Source organism: Terrapene carolina, unplaced genomic scaffold, assembly GCF_002925995.2.
Source record: "Terrapene carolina triunguis isolate 2854851 unplaced genomic scaffold, T_m_triunguis-2.0 Scaffold62, whole genome shotgun sequence".
Classification (NCBI taxonomy): domain Eukaryota; kingdom Metazoa; phylum Chordata; order Testudines; family Emydidae; genus Terrapene; species Terrapene triunguis.
The window spans coordinates 65,441,964-65,458,064 of record NW_020664413.1 but is presented as its reverse complement, the minus strand read 5'-3'; the positions used below and the strand labels follow the sequence as shown (position 1 = coordinate 65,458,064).

Below are 16,101 nucleotides of genomic sequence, written 5' to 3'. Positions count from 1 at the left end.
GGATCATAAGCCCATTTCCCTGTAAAGTAATCCAGTATTATCCCATTGTACTCAAGCAAATAAATTAAGGGCCCTTATCGTATCCTTATCTACATTGAACTCTTACTCACATGAGTAACACAATTCACTTCAGTGGGATTACTCAAGTGAGCAAGACCCAGATCCTCAATGAGAGATGGGCAGCTAAACTCCTTTGAGGATCCAGGCCAAAGTGCTCCCCAAATGTGAATGAGGGTTGTGTAAACCGGACCCTTAACTTATGAGGAATCCAACCCGAGCCTCCTGAGTTTAAATCTTCCTCGGCACTGCCTCTCTCCTTGCAGAGCTAGATATTGTCATGCTCAGCGACCCTATACATACAGCGCTGGGGTGCTCCAACATGCTGCCCGGCACCCTGTCTGTTAACAGGGAACAGCGATGCAGAGGTTTGATTCTTTTCATTATAAACCTTTTCTGCCGCTTCTTGTCTTCTCACCCGCAGTTTGTCCATTCTCCATGGGGCTCCTCAGGTGCTTAAATCTAGGGGCATCCTTAAGTGTTGTCCTGCATAGGGGCGGCCTCACCTTCCCAGCCCGCGGATGCTGCCAACACTGGGGAGGGGGGGTCACTGCCCACATGTGCCAGGCTAAGCGGCGCGGACTGATTTCCCCCGGCTCCTCGCGGGTTTCCTCTCCTCCCGCTGGGCTCGTGTATCGCTCGGCGGGCTGACTCCCCAGCGAGCGCTGGCTGGGCTTGCGGGGCGGGGACATAAAGGGGCGGGCGGGCAGGCGCCGGGGAAGGGGGGCTGGGGGTTCCCGCTCTCGTGATGCGCAGGTGATGCAAGGAGCCGGCTGGGTTTTCCCACCCCGCGTCCCCGCCCTGCGGGCGAGCGGCTGGAGCTCCCCGGGGGGCGGAGGCGGCGGCGGCCCCGGCCCATGCGCAGCGGGCCCGGGGCAGGGGAAGCCCGGGGCCGGGCAGACGCGCTTGCTATGGTAGCGCGGCCAGGCGCTAGCCCAGCCTGCGCAGAGCGGCGCTCGCCCGGGGGCTGCGCGGGGCCGGAGGCCGCCTAGCGTCGCGTCCCGCGGGGCAGAGCAGCGGCGGCTCCATGGGGCTGCGGGACTGGCTGGGCGCGCTGTGCTGCTGCTGCCGCTGCCCGGGGGATGCTGCGCGGGCAGAGAAGGAGCCGCTGGTCAGGTAAGGGCGCCGCCCCCCCCGGGGGGTGAGGGGTCCCCCGGGAACCGGGCCCCGGCCCCGAGTCTTTGGGCTGCCCCCGCTGCCCGAGCTCCGTGCCCAAAGCCGGCTCCGGAGTGGCGGATCCGCTCCCCCGCCTCGCCTCTCTCCTCGGCCGGGGATCGCTCCCTGGCTTCCCCGGGCACCTGCCGCGGCTCACGCCGAGGAGATCGGCGGCTGTTCCGGCGGAGCAGACTCCGCAGGAGCTCGGTAGGCAGAGGGAGGGTCGGAGGAAGGGGGGTTTGTTTAGGTTCTTGGCTGTTTGACTAAGTCAATGGCAGTGAACAGACTTGGCTGAGATCTAGGACAAAGATTTAAAAAATCTACCCACCCGGTTTAGTCCCGAGGATTGTGGGGCTGATTTGTGTGTAAAGCGGAGGAATCACCGACTGGAAAGAGCAGGAAGTTTTTATGACTCTTCAGAATTAAAATGTTTGGTAGCGTTTAGCTCTAGTAGTCCCGGGGATGGGGTAGGGACTGGAACACCACAACATGTAACGGTGATAATCTTAACTCCGCAAACCCTACGGTTGATGAAGTGGGTTTTAGCCCACGAAAGTTTATGCCCAAATACATTTGTTAATCTCTAAGGTGCCACAAGGACTCCTTGTTGTTTTTGCTGATGCAGACTAATACGGCTACTGCTCTGAAACCAGTTTACAAACTGACATTGGCATCACCTTCCCCCGCCCACTGGCACATGATATGATTTAGTATTTTTCTTACATCATATAATTTTAATGGTGGTGAGTGGGAATTACCAAGTTCATTTTATAAGTACTGCTTAATCGAGTACTTAGAAATATGAGTGAATGCAGATGCTTGAAGGTATGATGTCCATTTATTGTCAATTTAAGTTCTACACTATAGAGAATATGCTGCAAAATCATTCCCACTGGAAATCTGGAATAAAAGCAGGTATCTGTATGTGTCCTACTTTTAACAGGATCCCTATTAGGTAGAATTACTTAATTCTGTTAGAATTCCCAGAGGGAGTCAAGAAGTATATGGATAAGGGTGATCCAGTTGATATAATGTACTTGGATTTTCAGAAAGCTTTTGACAAGGCCCCTCCTCAAAGGCTCTTAAGGAAACTAAGCAGTCAAGGGACCAGGGGGAAGGTCCTGTCATGGATCAATAACTGGTTAAAAGATGGGGGTGGGGGGAAGGGTAGGAATAAATGGTCCGTTTTCAGAATGAAGAGACGTGATAGAACTGTATTGGGACTTGTACTGTGCAATATATTCATTAACGTTCTGGAAAAATCCATGGTGTTCCCACACCTTGAATACTGTGTCCAGTTTGATCACCCCATGTCAAAAAGGATATACTGGAAAAGGTTCAGAGAAGGGCAACACAAATGATCAAGGGTATGGAACGGTTTCTGTATGGGGAGAGTCTAAAAAGATTAAACCTGTTCAGCTTGGGGTATGTCTACACTACGGGATTAATCCGAATTTAGATAATTCGAATTTGGGAAACAGGTTGTATAAATTCGATTGTGCGCGGCCACACTAAGCACATTAATTCGGTTTTTAACCACATTAATTCGGTGGTGTGCGGCCACACTACCCCATTTATTTTAACCACATTAATTCGGTGGTGTGCGGCCACACTAACCCTAATTCGAATTAACAAAATCGATTTTGGCGCTACTCCGCTCGTCGAGGTGTAGTACAGAAATCGATTTAAAGCACCCTTTAATTCGAACTAAATGGCTCTGTAGTGTGGACGGGTGAAGGGTTAATTCGAATTAACGCTGCTAAATCCGAATTAATCCCGTAGTGTAGACCAGGCCTTAGATGAGAGACCACCAAGGGGGGTTATAATAGAGGTCTATAAAGTCACGTGTGGTGTGGAACAGAAGTTTTTTACCATTTCACAAAAATGGTACAAAATACAAAAGCAAGGGTCACTTGATGAAATTAATAGGCAGCAGGTTTAATATGAACAAGAGGAAGTAGTTTTTCACACAAGTAACCTGTGGCACTTGTTGCTGGGGGATGTTGTGATGGCCAAAAATAGAACTGGATAAGTTCATGCAGGGTAGGTCCATCAGCGGCTATTAGCCAACCTGGTCAGGGACACAACCCCATTCTCGAGGTGACCCTAAACCTCTGATTGCCAGAAGCCAGGCGTGGAAGACTGGGGTGGATCACTCCATAAGTGTCCTGTTCTGTGCATTCCCCTTGAAGCTCTGGTAAGGGCCACTGTCAAAAATGGACAAGATGGACCATGGTCTGACCCAGTATGGCAGCTTTTATGGTCTAAATAGCCAGAGTATTAAGAGGGCACCTCATGAGTTTATTAGTCTCAATAAAAGCAGTAACGGCAACTAGAACTACTATGTAAAACTTCATATAAAAGGAGCTAGTCTCCTTCTGAAATTCCTATCCCTAGTCACTAAGGCTATTCTTCCTAAAAAAAAAATTTTTAACGGGACTCAGGCTTTGTCTGAGGGGATTATGATCTTTCATGAATACAGTATCTTTAAAATTAAATGTCCTGAAACTGACTCAAAGCTTGGTATTTCATGTCAAATGTTCTAAATATTCATGTTATGCAATCCATTTTATTAGTGGCTTCCTCAAGCATTAGTAATACAACCTGCTCCGCTCTTGTCAACTCTACCCAAATGCTGCTTCTCTAGGAGCACCATTTGGTGTTTGAGTTTTAACACTGACATCCAGCTTTTATCAAGTCAGGGAGCGACACCTCTTAAACAATAGGTTTAGACTGTAAAGGTTTGGTCAGTGGAGTAAACCATTCTTAGCATGTGGATTAATTCAGTTATGGTATTTGTTCATCCAACAACTGACACATGCATTCCAGCCATGTTCTATGAATCCGTTACATTTTAACTGGCAATATTGATGGACATGAGCAGTAATCAGCTCTTCTCTATGTATTTACAGTGTTTTTTTTCCATAATACGTGTAGAATAGGAGAGGTGCTTGTAATACACTTGGAAGAGCTTGTGTTGTGGTTTGTATAGTGGTAACCACTAAACACAGCATCTGTCAGCACTCGCCATGCAGGTATTACCTCCCTATTCTAAAGGCCTGATCCTGTAATTCCTGCATATCGAATTCCTGTAGATTAGGGGATGAGCTGTGGTGTCTGTTACCATTGTGTGGTAAAGGCTAGCTTTCTGGAGACCGTGGTATATGCTAGGTCTTAAAATATTTTAATGCAATATATTTAACGAAATGAATCTACATCTGTGTCTAAGGTAGATTCTATGGTGATGAACACATTAGAAATATCCATTTTATGTATTTGTGTCCATTTCTATTTAAAATCTTACACTAGGTAGGAGAGACAGAGACTTTGAACAAAAGGGGGCTCCATTCTTGCTTTCTTAAGATTTGGGTGCTAATGGCTGTACCCCTTGCCTGTAAATACTCTGGGTCCGCTTCTCTAGTTCACTAGAACCTTAAGGCCTCAATCCTACACAAGATTTACTCCTGTACTTTTAGGCACTGTGAGTCGTCCCACTGACTTCAGTGTGACTGATCACTATGTAGTTAAGCATGTGCAGTAAGGCCTGTGATCTTGTGCACCCATTGTACCATTGATGTCCAGGGGATTGTTCACACATACCAGTCAGGATAAAGCTGGCAGAATCTGGCCTTGCATTAATATGTGATACAAGAATTCTACAGCATTCCCTTGGTGATCTTTATTTTCACACTCTCTATACTAATCTCTGTGATTTCCCCCCCCCCCAAATTTCATTTTAAAAAAACCGACATTTTCTTTTCAGTTTTATAAAAGCATCAGAGGTATATTGCACCTTCAATTTCTTTTTTTTTGTAAATGGCGCATGCATGACTTAATGCTTCAGCTCTTGTCTGAAAATGGCGAAAACAATTTCTCCCTCGGTCGTCTAAATTAGGACTTTGATCCTGCAAAGCACATGCATGACTTTGAGCGCTGTGAAGAGTCTCCTTGAAGTCCATGCAAAGTGCAGCGTTTGAATAAAATTGTTCAGGATTGGGGCACTTAAGGTACAACTCACGGAGACTGCTGTGACTGCGTCGTGTGTAAGTCTCTGCAGGATCCGGGTTATGCTGTTTCTAGTGCCATGTCACACACATGGACCCCTCTTTACCACTGGGCCGGTGAGTCAGAACCCAGGGCTCTGGGCAGGTTGGTCAGAATTGCCCCTCAGGTACTCCATCTACTCGAGCAGCAGTCACACCTCATGACTAGTGTAAACATATGCAGTTTTTGCAGGCATATTTCAGAGGCTTATATAAACTATGCTGTGAAGGGAGAGGAGGCACTTCAGTCTCCAGGACTGTCAAAGCAGCACCCAAGTGACCTCGAGGCACTTCAGCTGCAGAAGGCCCAGGCAGTCGGGCTCTCTGTGGATGAACTGTGCAAGCGCGGAGGGTCAGAAATCCTTGACCCACCCTGGAGCAGGGTGCAGAGTGGCAGCCTCGTGACTGGAGTAGCAGTTGCTTGCGGCCCCTCTCCTTCCTACCCTCCTCCTAACGTCACTTGGGCTATTAGAGCCTGATCCAAAGCCCCCTGGAGTCAAAGGGAGCTATGTGGGCAAAATCTTTCCACTGACGTCACTAACTCTGGCTCTCCAGGCCTTTGCATAGGATAACAAATTCAATAGTCTTGCCCCTGCCACACATCCGTGTCCTCCTATGCACCAGTCTGCTCAGGCCTAATGCAGAGACCACCTCCCTAGAGGGGGAGAACCCCTCTATTTTTAATGAGCAAGTGCAGGACTTCACTGGCATGGACATCACAAATGAAGGTGGGGAGCAATAAGGATTTAACTGTTCTGAGGTCTTGCTTTTAAATACGCTACCTAAATAATAACACAGATAGATGTTTAATCCTGACCTTGGTGCACACCGCTACAGGAAATTCCCATTAACTTAATGAGAGTTAAGCCCCTGCATGGAGAGAGGAATAGCCAGTTATTGTTTCATTGTCTTGCAAAGCCTTGTGAGCCTTCAGTCTGTGAGCTGATTGTATGGAACACCTTTCTTTAGTAACACATTACGGTGATGATCCTGTTAGTTAATGCCGGCTTTTCACAGGAAATCCTATAGAAGCAATGTCCGTCTGACAGCCACCTTGTATCATGAGGCCCTCCTTGCTATTCGTGTCACCACAACCCAGTAGCCGTTATTTGAAAGAGTTGCACTTTTGTTTAAACTGAGGACCTTGCAGCCATCTTTTTATTGTTTGGCGTTTCAGCTCCTGTAACTGGGTTTTAGAAGATTATTCTGGCAGTTCTAATTCCCGGACAAGTGAGTTTTGAATGAAAATCATTAAAACTTCCCTAAGCCCCAGCTGAAGGGTTCCAACCAAATTAAAATAACCTATTACTCAACTGGTGTTAGAGAGGGAGAGACTTGTTTCCCAATATAGTCAGGTCTTGCTCTAGACAATAGTGAAATCTAGCATGGGAAAGCTTTCAGTCGAGATGAACTGCTGAGCATTTAATGTAACCTTTGTAAATGGCAGACTGTGATTAACAATTAGTTTGGTAGCCTCTTCCATCAAACACAAGAAACGCATGGTAATCTGTCTTGCTCTGAAGGTGAGCTCTCTGGAAGGAGGGCCTTCTCAGGAGGCAGCTGAACGGAGAGAATTGACGCTCTTAGTGTAGTTAATACAGTCTCAAATATTGAAAGCTCCTTGGAGCAGTGACCTGTTTATGAAACAGTAACACTCAGCAATTGCTGGATAGAGGCCAGGCCGGGCAATGCGCCAAATGCTCTCAACTCAGCTTCTGTACCTGGGAGGGTGCGGTGATGGTGATCTAGTGCTGGCTTTTCCCCATCTCTTCCTTCTAAATGTCACGTAGGAAGATACATCACTATAGGAATAATCATCGTTGGGGTCTCTGCGAGTTATGTGGTGTCCCATGTGCTTTCGGGAGTGGAGAATGCATGAAATTTTTTTTTTTTTTTTTTAAGACCAGTGTCTGGGATTGTCTTAGCATTTGGAAAACAAGGTTTCCGAACCCACTAGGATGGGATCAGTCCTGTATTCTTCTACAGGAGACAAAAATGAGGACTAAATGCTGTGGGCCGATAAGCGGGAACAATTCCACTGAAGGCAATATGGTTGTGGCTGCTTTATTCCAGCCGTGAATCTCTTCCTATGGGAGACTTCGTAATGATACCTTAGAAGCTGAGAACCTATCTGGCCTGCATGAACACTTAAAACAACCCCTCCTGGCTCTAGCAGGCATTTGCCCCAGCATCCCAACAATATCCCTCCTTGTACAGTCTTGTGTAGTGTGCTACATGGTGAGATGCTACTGCCCTCCACCCCAGAGGTGGCTGCATTTCAGTGACGCTGTGTGGAGCACTTCCCGGGCTGGAGAAAAGCATTGCTGCTATAAACGTATGAATAACAAAATATTTGAGGTTCACACCTGGCTTTGTTTCGACTCAACTAACTGAACTTTAAGTGACCGTGATTTAGATCTTATACTTGTCTGAAGATGGTCCAAAAAGATGATTTTTTTTTTTTTTTTTTTTGTGTGGCATGGGGCAGTATGAACGTGCAGAATTTCCTGAGTTGTTCATCTTACATCAGCCCAGTGAGTAAAACTTTGCTCACGCTTAAGATCAAATCAGGGTGTATCATTGAAATGCAGCTTGAAAACATATTAAAATGTAGCAAGCATGCTGATTTTGTTGATGACACCTTGGTCCTGTTGAAATTAAGAGCAAAACTCCAATTAATCTTAATGGGAGCAGGGTTGCACCTTATATGAAGTGTTTGGGATATAAAGTGGCGAAGTCCAGAAAGATTTAATTTGGAAATGGCTTTACTGAACACATGCCAGCACTAGAAATAATGGTGTTGTGCCATCCTTGCCTCTGAAGTTTCTTTCCTTGGCTTGTTCGTTAATTAGAGTTTTGCAAGAGATTAAGCAACAGGTAATGCAAGGGAAAACAGTTTCCTGGCCTAGTAGAAGCCTAAATAACCTTCCTGTATGGATATTTATGGTAAAGTATAAAAATGATTCTTCACAAGCTAGCGCTCCTATAAGTATATTTTATAAGGGGCCTTATTCACAGGTAAAATGCCTAGAGGTTGTTAATGGCTGTACTGAATAAAATTTTTTTAAAGAGTATAAATATTAGGTCCAGTCAGCTTGTCCCTCACAAGAAGTGAGCAGATTTACTCCTCTCCTTTCAGAATCCCCAACTGATATTATTATTTCTTTAAATTTAAGGGGTAATTTGAAAATACCTACAAAAAAGATCTAGTCACCTTGATTAAGAAAACTGAATTAGTGTTACAACATCATAACGACCATCCAGTAGGATTACACAACCCTCGCTGGACAGCGCACACAAGTAAATTAACCAGTCCAATTGCCAGCCAGTAAATCAAAACAGAAAAAGTTCTTTGTATCACTGTGGCACCAAGGGACCCCACCTACATGGGGGCCCCCACTGTGCTAGCCACTGAGCAATCACCTAGAAAGAGACAGTCCCTGCCCCAAAGAGCTTGCAATCTAAATAGACCAGCCAAAGGAAGTGTTGTTATCCCCATTTTACAGATAGGGAACTGAGGCACAGAGACCAAACGACTTGCCCGGGATCATAGAGCAGGTCTGTGACAGAGCCAGGAGTGCAGCCCAGTCCTAGGCTAATGCTCCAAACACAAATCCATCCTCCCCTAATGCTACTGAGTACCAATGTCCTTACTGGTCAGGTATATGCAGGCATATGCTCTGCTGCCTTATCCAGGGTTTGTATTTATCTAGTGTCTTCACCTAGGCTTTGAGAGGTAACACTGTGTCCCTAGCCAGAATAAAGTACCATTGCATTCCAATGACTTTCCCTCATCGGAGGAATGAAGACTCTGTTCTGCTGGCCCAGGTTCTGTTGGGAAGGGGGGGGTAGGAGAGGCATCCTCTTCAAACCTGCCCCCTCCCAAACTCTATGGGATCCCCTTGAGGCAATCTGCATGTGGATGGACTCCTGTGGGGGAGGGGGCATTCCCCATAGTGTCACCCCATCTCTGGAAAGCTGGGGATTTTTCTAGCCTAAGTTAATTATGTCCCTTTCTGCATTAAGCTGGGCACTTTCCTGTTCTGCCCTTTCAAATCCTATCGGGAGACAGGTGATGAGGCCAAGGCCTCTCAGGTCTTCAGCAAACTGTGCTGCCATGAGGGACGGGGAAGGATCTAGGCCTCTCTGCAGATACCCCCTGCTCTCCTTAAAGGCCCTGTGATCCCTTGGGGCATTTCCCTTCAAGACTTGTGATGTCTGCTGGTTGAGACAATGACTCCCTTGCTTGTGCTGTGGGCAAGCAAACTTCCTGCTGATGGCAGGGTACCTTGGGAACTTTGTGAGTTTGGGCCTGTGGAATTATCAGAGTATCTCTTGCCTGTGATAGGCCCTTCTGGGGGAAGGGTGTAATTTGGCCCTTAGCCACTGCTATAATATGTATGGAGCATGCAGGCCATGAATAACACTTGTGAGAAGTTAATTTCTTACACTATGTGCCTAGATATATGATCTTTTGTATGCACAACTGGAATTTGTTTGATTTGGGGACTGAAATTTCCTGGCATTTAACAGGCAGAGTACTCTGGCTGTTTGCTAGTGTGAAAAATATTGATGCCACTCCATCCTCCACACCAAGCATTAGATGAAAGCAAGCAATATAAGTAAGCATGCACTGTAAAAGGTGTGACGAGAGCAGGCACAACAAGGTAAAAAAGCTCAAATGACACTATCCTCCGCTTGTGCCTTTTTGCTTTTAAGTAGACTGCAGGAGCTACAATACCTGGAGACAACCGGAGTTAAGGATGGAAGGCCAGGCTTCTGGAATTTCCTTGTGTTTTGGCAGTGGCATGAGGGGAAACGTGACATAAACATAGATGTTTGGATGTGTGTAAATGGTGGGTTCCACTAAATCTCCCTATAGTCCCAACCTACCATTGCATTTCTTAAGTAGCTAACTCAGAGCTCAAGTTTAGAAATTTACAGTCCCTGCCTTGATGAAGTCAGGAGCTGGGTGGGGCAGGAGATCAGAGCCCCGTCTTTGAAGACGACAGGTTGGATCCTGGGCTGTGCTGTGACACAGAGTCCCATGGTGAAATCGACAAAGGGTGGGGACCCACCACCAGCCCTCAAAGGGGGAGGGGGAGCTGCTGACTGCTACCTCGGCTTGTTCTGCAAATCTGCCAAGGGACTAAGTAGAGGGGGTCTTTTGTCCCCTGAGACCCTTGCTCCTTTTCCCAGTGACAGCTGCAGGATTTACCAGCCCCTTCTGCATCACCAGCGGAAGTGGCAACAGCTGCCACGGCCAGACTCCCTCTCCTGATCGATAGTTGTGAAACCTGCCACTGGTTATCGGCCTCCTGAAATATTGGTGTCTTATCTGAAGGTGGCCTCTCTGACGTCGGCCTGTCAAAGAACAAAGGCAGGTTAAGAGGCCCCTGAAGTCTTTACGTTCATGCCATGGATTGAGTGGTTACATGGGAACTGGCAGCCAACATAAAACACAAATGTGATGGTCATACTAAGAACGATACATATAATCCCCTTAATGTCGTGGGCTTTGTAATGATCTGAGTGAGCAGAGAAATCTTAGTGACGCTCACGGAAGCCATAAGCTCTGGGAGCCGGTAGAGAGCAGACTTAATTTCTGCCTCTTTTCTTTCGTTAAATATTCAATGCTCATTGCAAACGTGCTGGAGGCTTGAAATATGCAATAGCCAACACTTCAACTCTCCTGCCCCAGGGAGCTACGTGCAATTGCTGTAGTGTCAGCATTCAGAGGGTCTGACTGGGCACCAGAACAATGTTTACTTGGGATCAGTGGCTGCTGGCATTGAAGTGCCACGTGAATGCTTAAGACGAATGGGTTTCCTGTCTCGTTCAGAGTACAGCACCTTTAACAGAGCAACACCACCAGTAATGCCTAGAGTGAGAGCCGTGAGTACTAGATTAAGTGCTAGTGCCAGGCTGGCGCACCTGCTTTTCTGTTTCGGGGTAAAAGTGTTATCAGCTGAGCCCTACAGACACCACTTACTGAATACACCTGACTATGGAACTTGACTGCAGTTCTCCAAACTCAGTCACTGACAACTGCACCTCAATATTTTTTCCCCCTTTCAGTAATAACCCTTATGCCTCATTTGGAGCCACCTTGGCGAGGGACGAGGAGAAGAACCTGTGGAGCACCCCTCACGACATATCCCACACTGAAGCCGATGATGACAGGATATTGTATAATCTGATTGTTGTCAGGAACCAGCTGGAGAAAGATTCTGAGGTAAGGCTAAAGGACTGTTGTTCACGGATACACAGAGTCCTTGAATAAACCTTGTTGCCACAATTACAAACCAGCCCCGAACTGCTGAACAGCCGAGAACAGATGTAATCACAAATCCTGGTGGTTGGTCATATTCGAGATAAACTTAACCAAATGGTAGGTCTGGTCATTCTCTGGCTACCATTGAGGTCTGTATGGAGCATTATTGCTATGGTAGCTTAGCTGAGTAGCAGTATCAAAGAAGAGAGGTTATATATGCTGATGTTAAATGTAGTTGAGGCAGAGCCGATGTTTCTCTTCCTTTAATGAAAGGAAGTGTCCAAAGGACTACATCAAAGAGTTGCTGATGCTTGTATATCTAGGTTGGGTTGGAGGTTGTGTGTACCATATGGTAAGTATTACTTTGGAGAAAGAGAATTCTACTTATTTTTCCCCCTGTACTAAATTTGGTAAGAGGCTTCCCTACTTCACCTTTCTATTCCCTGGTCAAAGAGTGGGCTCTGCGATACATTTCCTATACCAGCACGCGCACTTAAGGCTCTTTCAGACATCTATTAAATTAAACCACTACATAGACCAAGTAACTTCTCTTTCTTGTCTATGCAGACATTCAGAGAGTTCCCCGCCCCAAAGAGCTTACGATGTGTTTCTACAGTTTCTAGTACAGTGGGATCTCCATCATGGCTGGGTTCTCTAAGATGTTACTATAGGTAGGGCTACACTGGGGGTGGGGGTGGGGAAAGAGCTGTGATGCCAAATCTTAGCACCCGGGTCAACTGATTTGGGCTCGTGGGGCTCATGCTATGGGGCTAGAAATAGCAGTGCAGATGTTCAGGCTCAGGCTGGAGACTCTCCCCCCTCACTGGGTCCCAAGTCCAAATGTCTAAACTGCTGTTTCTAGCATAGGCGCCAACTTCCCCTCTTTCCCCATGGGTGCTCGACCCTCCCTTGGCCCTGTCCCCATTCCACCCCTTCCATGAGGCCCCACCCCAACTCTGCTGCCTCCCTGCTCCTATTTCAACCCCTTCCCCAAATCCCCGCCCCTGCCCCGCCTCTTCTCCACCTCCTCCCCTGAGCGTGCCGCATTGCTGCTCCTCCCCCACCCCCCGGAGCATGCTAACACTGCCAAACAGCTGTTTGGTGGCGGCCAGGCGGGAAGCACTGGGAGTTATGTGGAGGAGCGGGGACGCAGCGCGCTCAGGGGACGGGGAGGAGGTGGGGCGGGGGGTGAGGGGAGCTTGGCTGACAGTGGGTGCAGAGCACCCACTAATTTTTTCCTGTGGGTGCTCCAGCCCCGGAGCACCTACGGAGTCGGCACCTATGGTTTCTAGGCCTGTAGCATGAGCCTGAGTCAGTTGACCCAGATGCTGAGACACTCTGCTGTGGGAATTTCCCCTTCCGCCCCCGAGTAGGCATACCCTATACTTTTGACATAAGCTGTGCCCCCAACCTGAACTATGATTCTCCAGAGAGCAATACTTCTGGAGGGTCACAGGGTTTAACTTCCTGTTTGATTATTCACATTGCTATTATTCGATGCTTCTATGCCTTATTTGCATATGTTGGCCTTTGCCTGTTCAATGCTGCTTTCACTATTCCCTTCCCTCGTGTTACCACCACACCACAAACTTGACTTCCACAAGAATGTTCCTGTCCTCGTGCTGAACCTTGTGCAGTAGTTTGTCAAGTCAAATATTTGTATAATCAGAATATAGTAACGATCAAGTACAGAAGAACTTGTGCAGCTCGTTAGGATAATGGGGGGGGAGGAATTTTCATCATTATATCAACTATATTTTATAGGCCTGGTTTATTTCCCTAATGGACTTCGTGTGTGTGACATTAGTGACCTGGGGCATGGATTGAAACAGGCTGTACAAAATATTCTTTTAAGATGAAATTGACACATCCCTTTTGGACAGCTATTACAACTGTGAAATGTTTGCAGTAAAACTTGAGAGCATTTAATTTCATTATGATCCCATGAAAATGCAGACCTTTTAAAATAAAATTGGGTAAATGTAACGATTTTTTTCTTTTCTAGGAATTAGGACTGCTTTTAAGTGAAAATGAGCCAGGTTTTTTTAATGATTCCTTATACTTTTGACATTTAGTTGAAATGAGAGAATATCATTTTTGGCTGTATTGTCATTAAGTGGGCTTTTGGGGTTATTAGTGTTAGATGTTTTGTAGGGCTGGGGGAAATTCCTACTGGGGCTAAATTATGGGAAACAAAATTGCAACAAAATTCTCATGACTACACATGACCCTTATTGAAATAGAAACAACAACTTCTCTAATGCTCTTAGGTTCATGACCACTTGTTTCTTAATTGAAACTAATGGGGATCTTTTCATTGACTTCCATGGGCCACAGTTTGGATCAGTCCCTAAATGATTGTTCGGGAATGTGGGTACTTTAAGCTAATATGATATAAAGGAATGTAGCTGAGTTAGTGGCTTGTGACTTGTGTCCTCACTTGTTAAATATTTAATATATTCTGGATTAGAGCAGTCCTTTAATCTGATGATTATGAGCTAGAGCCCCCAGCTAAAACCTCTCCAGCGCATTATCCATGATCTACAACCTATCCTGGAAAATGATCCTTGCCTCTCACAGACCTTGGGAGGCAGGCCAGTCCTCGCTTACAGACAACCCCCCAACCTGAAGCAAATACTCACCAGCAACTACACACCACACCACAGAAACACCAACCCAGGAACCAATCCCTGTAGCAAACCTCGTTGCCTACTCTGTCCCCATATCTACTCTGTTGACACCAGCAGAGGACCCAACCACATCAGCCACACCATCAAGGGCTCATTCACCTGCACATCCACTAATGTTCTATATGCCATCATGTGCCAGCAATGCCCCTCTGCCATGTACATTGGCCAAACCAGACAGTCCCTCCGCAAAAGAATAAATGGACACAAATCGGACATCAGGAATGGTAACATACATAAACCAGTAAGTGAACACTTCAATCTCCCTGGTCATTCTATTACAGATCTAAAAGTCACTATCATTGAACAAAAAAACTTCAGAAACAGACTTCAAAGAGAAACAGCAGAACTAAAATTCATTTGTTAATTTAACACCATTAATCTGGGCTTGAATAGGGACTGGGAGTGGCTGGCTCATTACAGAAGCAGCTTTTCCTCGCCTGGAATTGACACCTCCTCATCCATTATTGGGAGTGGACTACATCCACCCTGATTGAATTGGCCCTGTCAACACTGGTTCTCCACTTGCGAAGTAACTCCCTGCTCTCCATGTGTCAGTATATAATGCCTGCATCTGTAACTTTCACTCTATGCATCTGAAGAAGTGAGGTTTTTACCCACGAAAGCTTATGCCCAAATAAATCTGTTAGTCTTTAAGGTGCCACCAGACTCCTTGTTGTTTTTTCCTGATGAAGGACTATGAAAGCCATTAGTAGTTATGTTTCAGAGTAGCAGCCGTGTTAGTCTGTATCCGCAAAAAGAACAGGAGTACTTCTAAGAAGTGGGCTGTAGCCCACGAAAGCTTATGCTCTAATAAATTTGTTAGTCTCTAAGGTGCCACAAGTACTCCCGTTTTATTAGTAGTTATGTAACAGCATCATAAATGGCTGTGGTGCTTAAAATGTCAGGTCCCATTCCGGAAGAACTTTGAGCCTAAATGAGACTAAACACAATAAGGGAAGACGTGTTTATTGGCACGTACATCATGCACCCCAGCCAGTCTATCTAAGGTATTTATATGGCCCCCCCGTGACTATAATGACTCTCAGTCTTTAATGTATTGATCCTTACAACACCCTCTGTGAGGTAGGACAGAGCTGTTATCCCCGTTGTACAGATGGGAAACTGAGGCACAGAGACTAAGGTGTCACAGGAAGCCGACAGCGGAGCAGGGAATTCCCTACCTGAGCACCTCAGTGACTGGACCGCCCTTCCTCTAGTGAAAGACTCACATTTACTACAACAGATGTTGGATCAAGCTGCTTGTTAGTCTCTTGTAACACTTTGAGTATCTGGAGTGGTGGTCAGTGTTGGAAAGCTGGAGGCCTTCGCTCTAGGAGATAAACAAACCCCTGGGGAACTAGTTTTGTTGTCTTTCAATCACCAAGTGGAGTTAAGAATTGGGTATCAGATTCAACTCCTTCAACTTTACTTTTATTAATATTTTGACTTTAATTACTCACTCTGACTGTGACTGAGGTTTTGTTAGCTGAAATCTTAATAGGTCTTTAATCTGGAGTTTTGTAACGAACATGGTTTTAAAATTTCTTTTGTAGCCTTACTTTGTTAAAGAGGAAGAACATTAATATCAAGGGTTGAAGGACAAAGTGTTTCCTGGTCTATATGTAGGAAAGGAAAGAATTTGTAACATGAATCAGCATGAAGCCTGGTTCTCTCTCTTATCGTGACTTGTCATTGCCAACACAAAACCAGCTGGAATTCAGTGTTGTTGGAGGAGCTTCTTTCCTACAAACTAACTAAGCCCATTTGGTGCTAATGTGAAACTCCCTATTCAGTTGGTCAGAGCTATAGTGGTGTTAATGGTTTATATAATGCAACGTTGCTTGAACTCCTCATTCCTACTGTTGCCTCTATGCCAAGTGGT

The 16,101-nt window shown here is 46.1% G+C and overlaps 1 protein-coding gene across 1 annotated transcript in view; it reads left to right on the top strand.

Moving 5' to 3' along the window:
- Positions 1 to 865: 865 nt before the first annotated feature.
- The window catches only part of MREG (melanoregulin), a 38,417-nt gene continuing 23,181 nt past the window's right edge, over positions 866 to 16,101 (top strand). The window contains exons 1-2 of the mRNA XM_026647714.2: positions 866 to 1,173; positions 11,334 to 11,490. Of these exons, the coding sequence (XP_026503499.1) occupies positions 1,085 to 1,173; positions 11,334 to 11,490 (246 nt within the window). The 5' untranslated portion in view covers positions 866 to 1,084. The remainder of the gene's footprint in view (positions 1,174 to 11,333; positions 11,491 to 16,101) is intronic.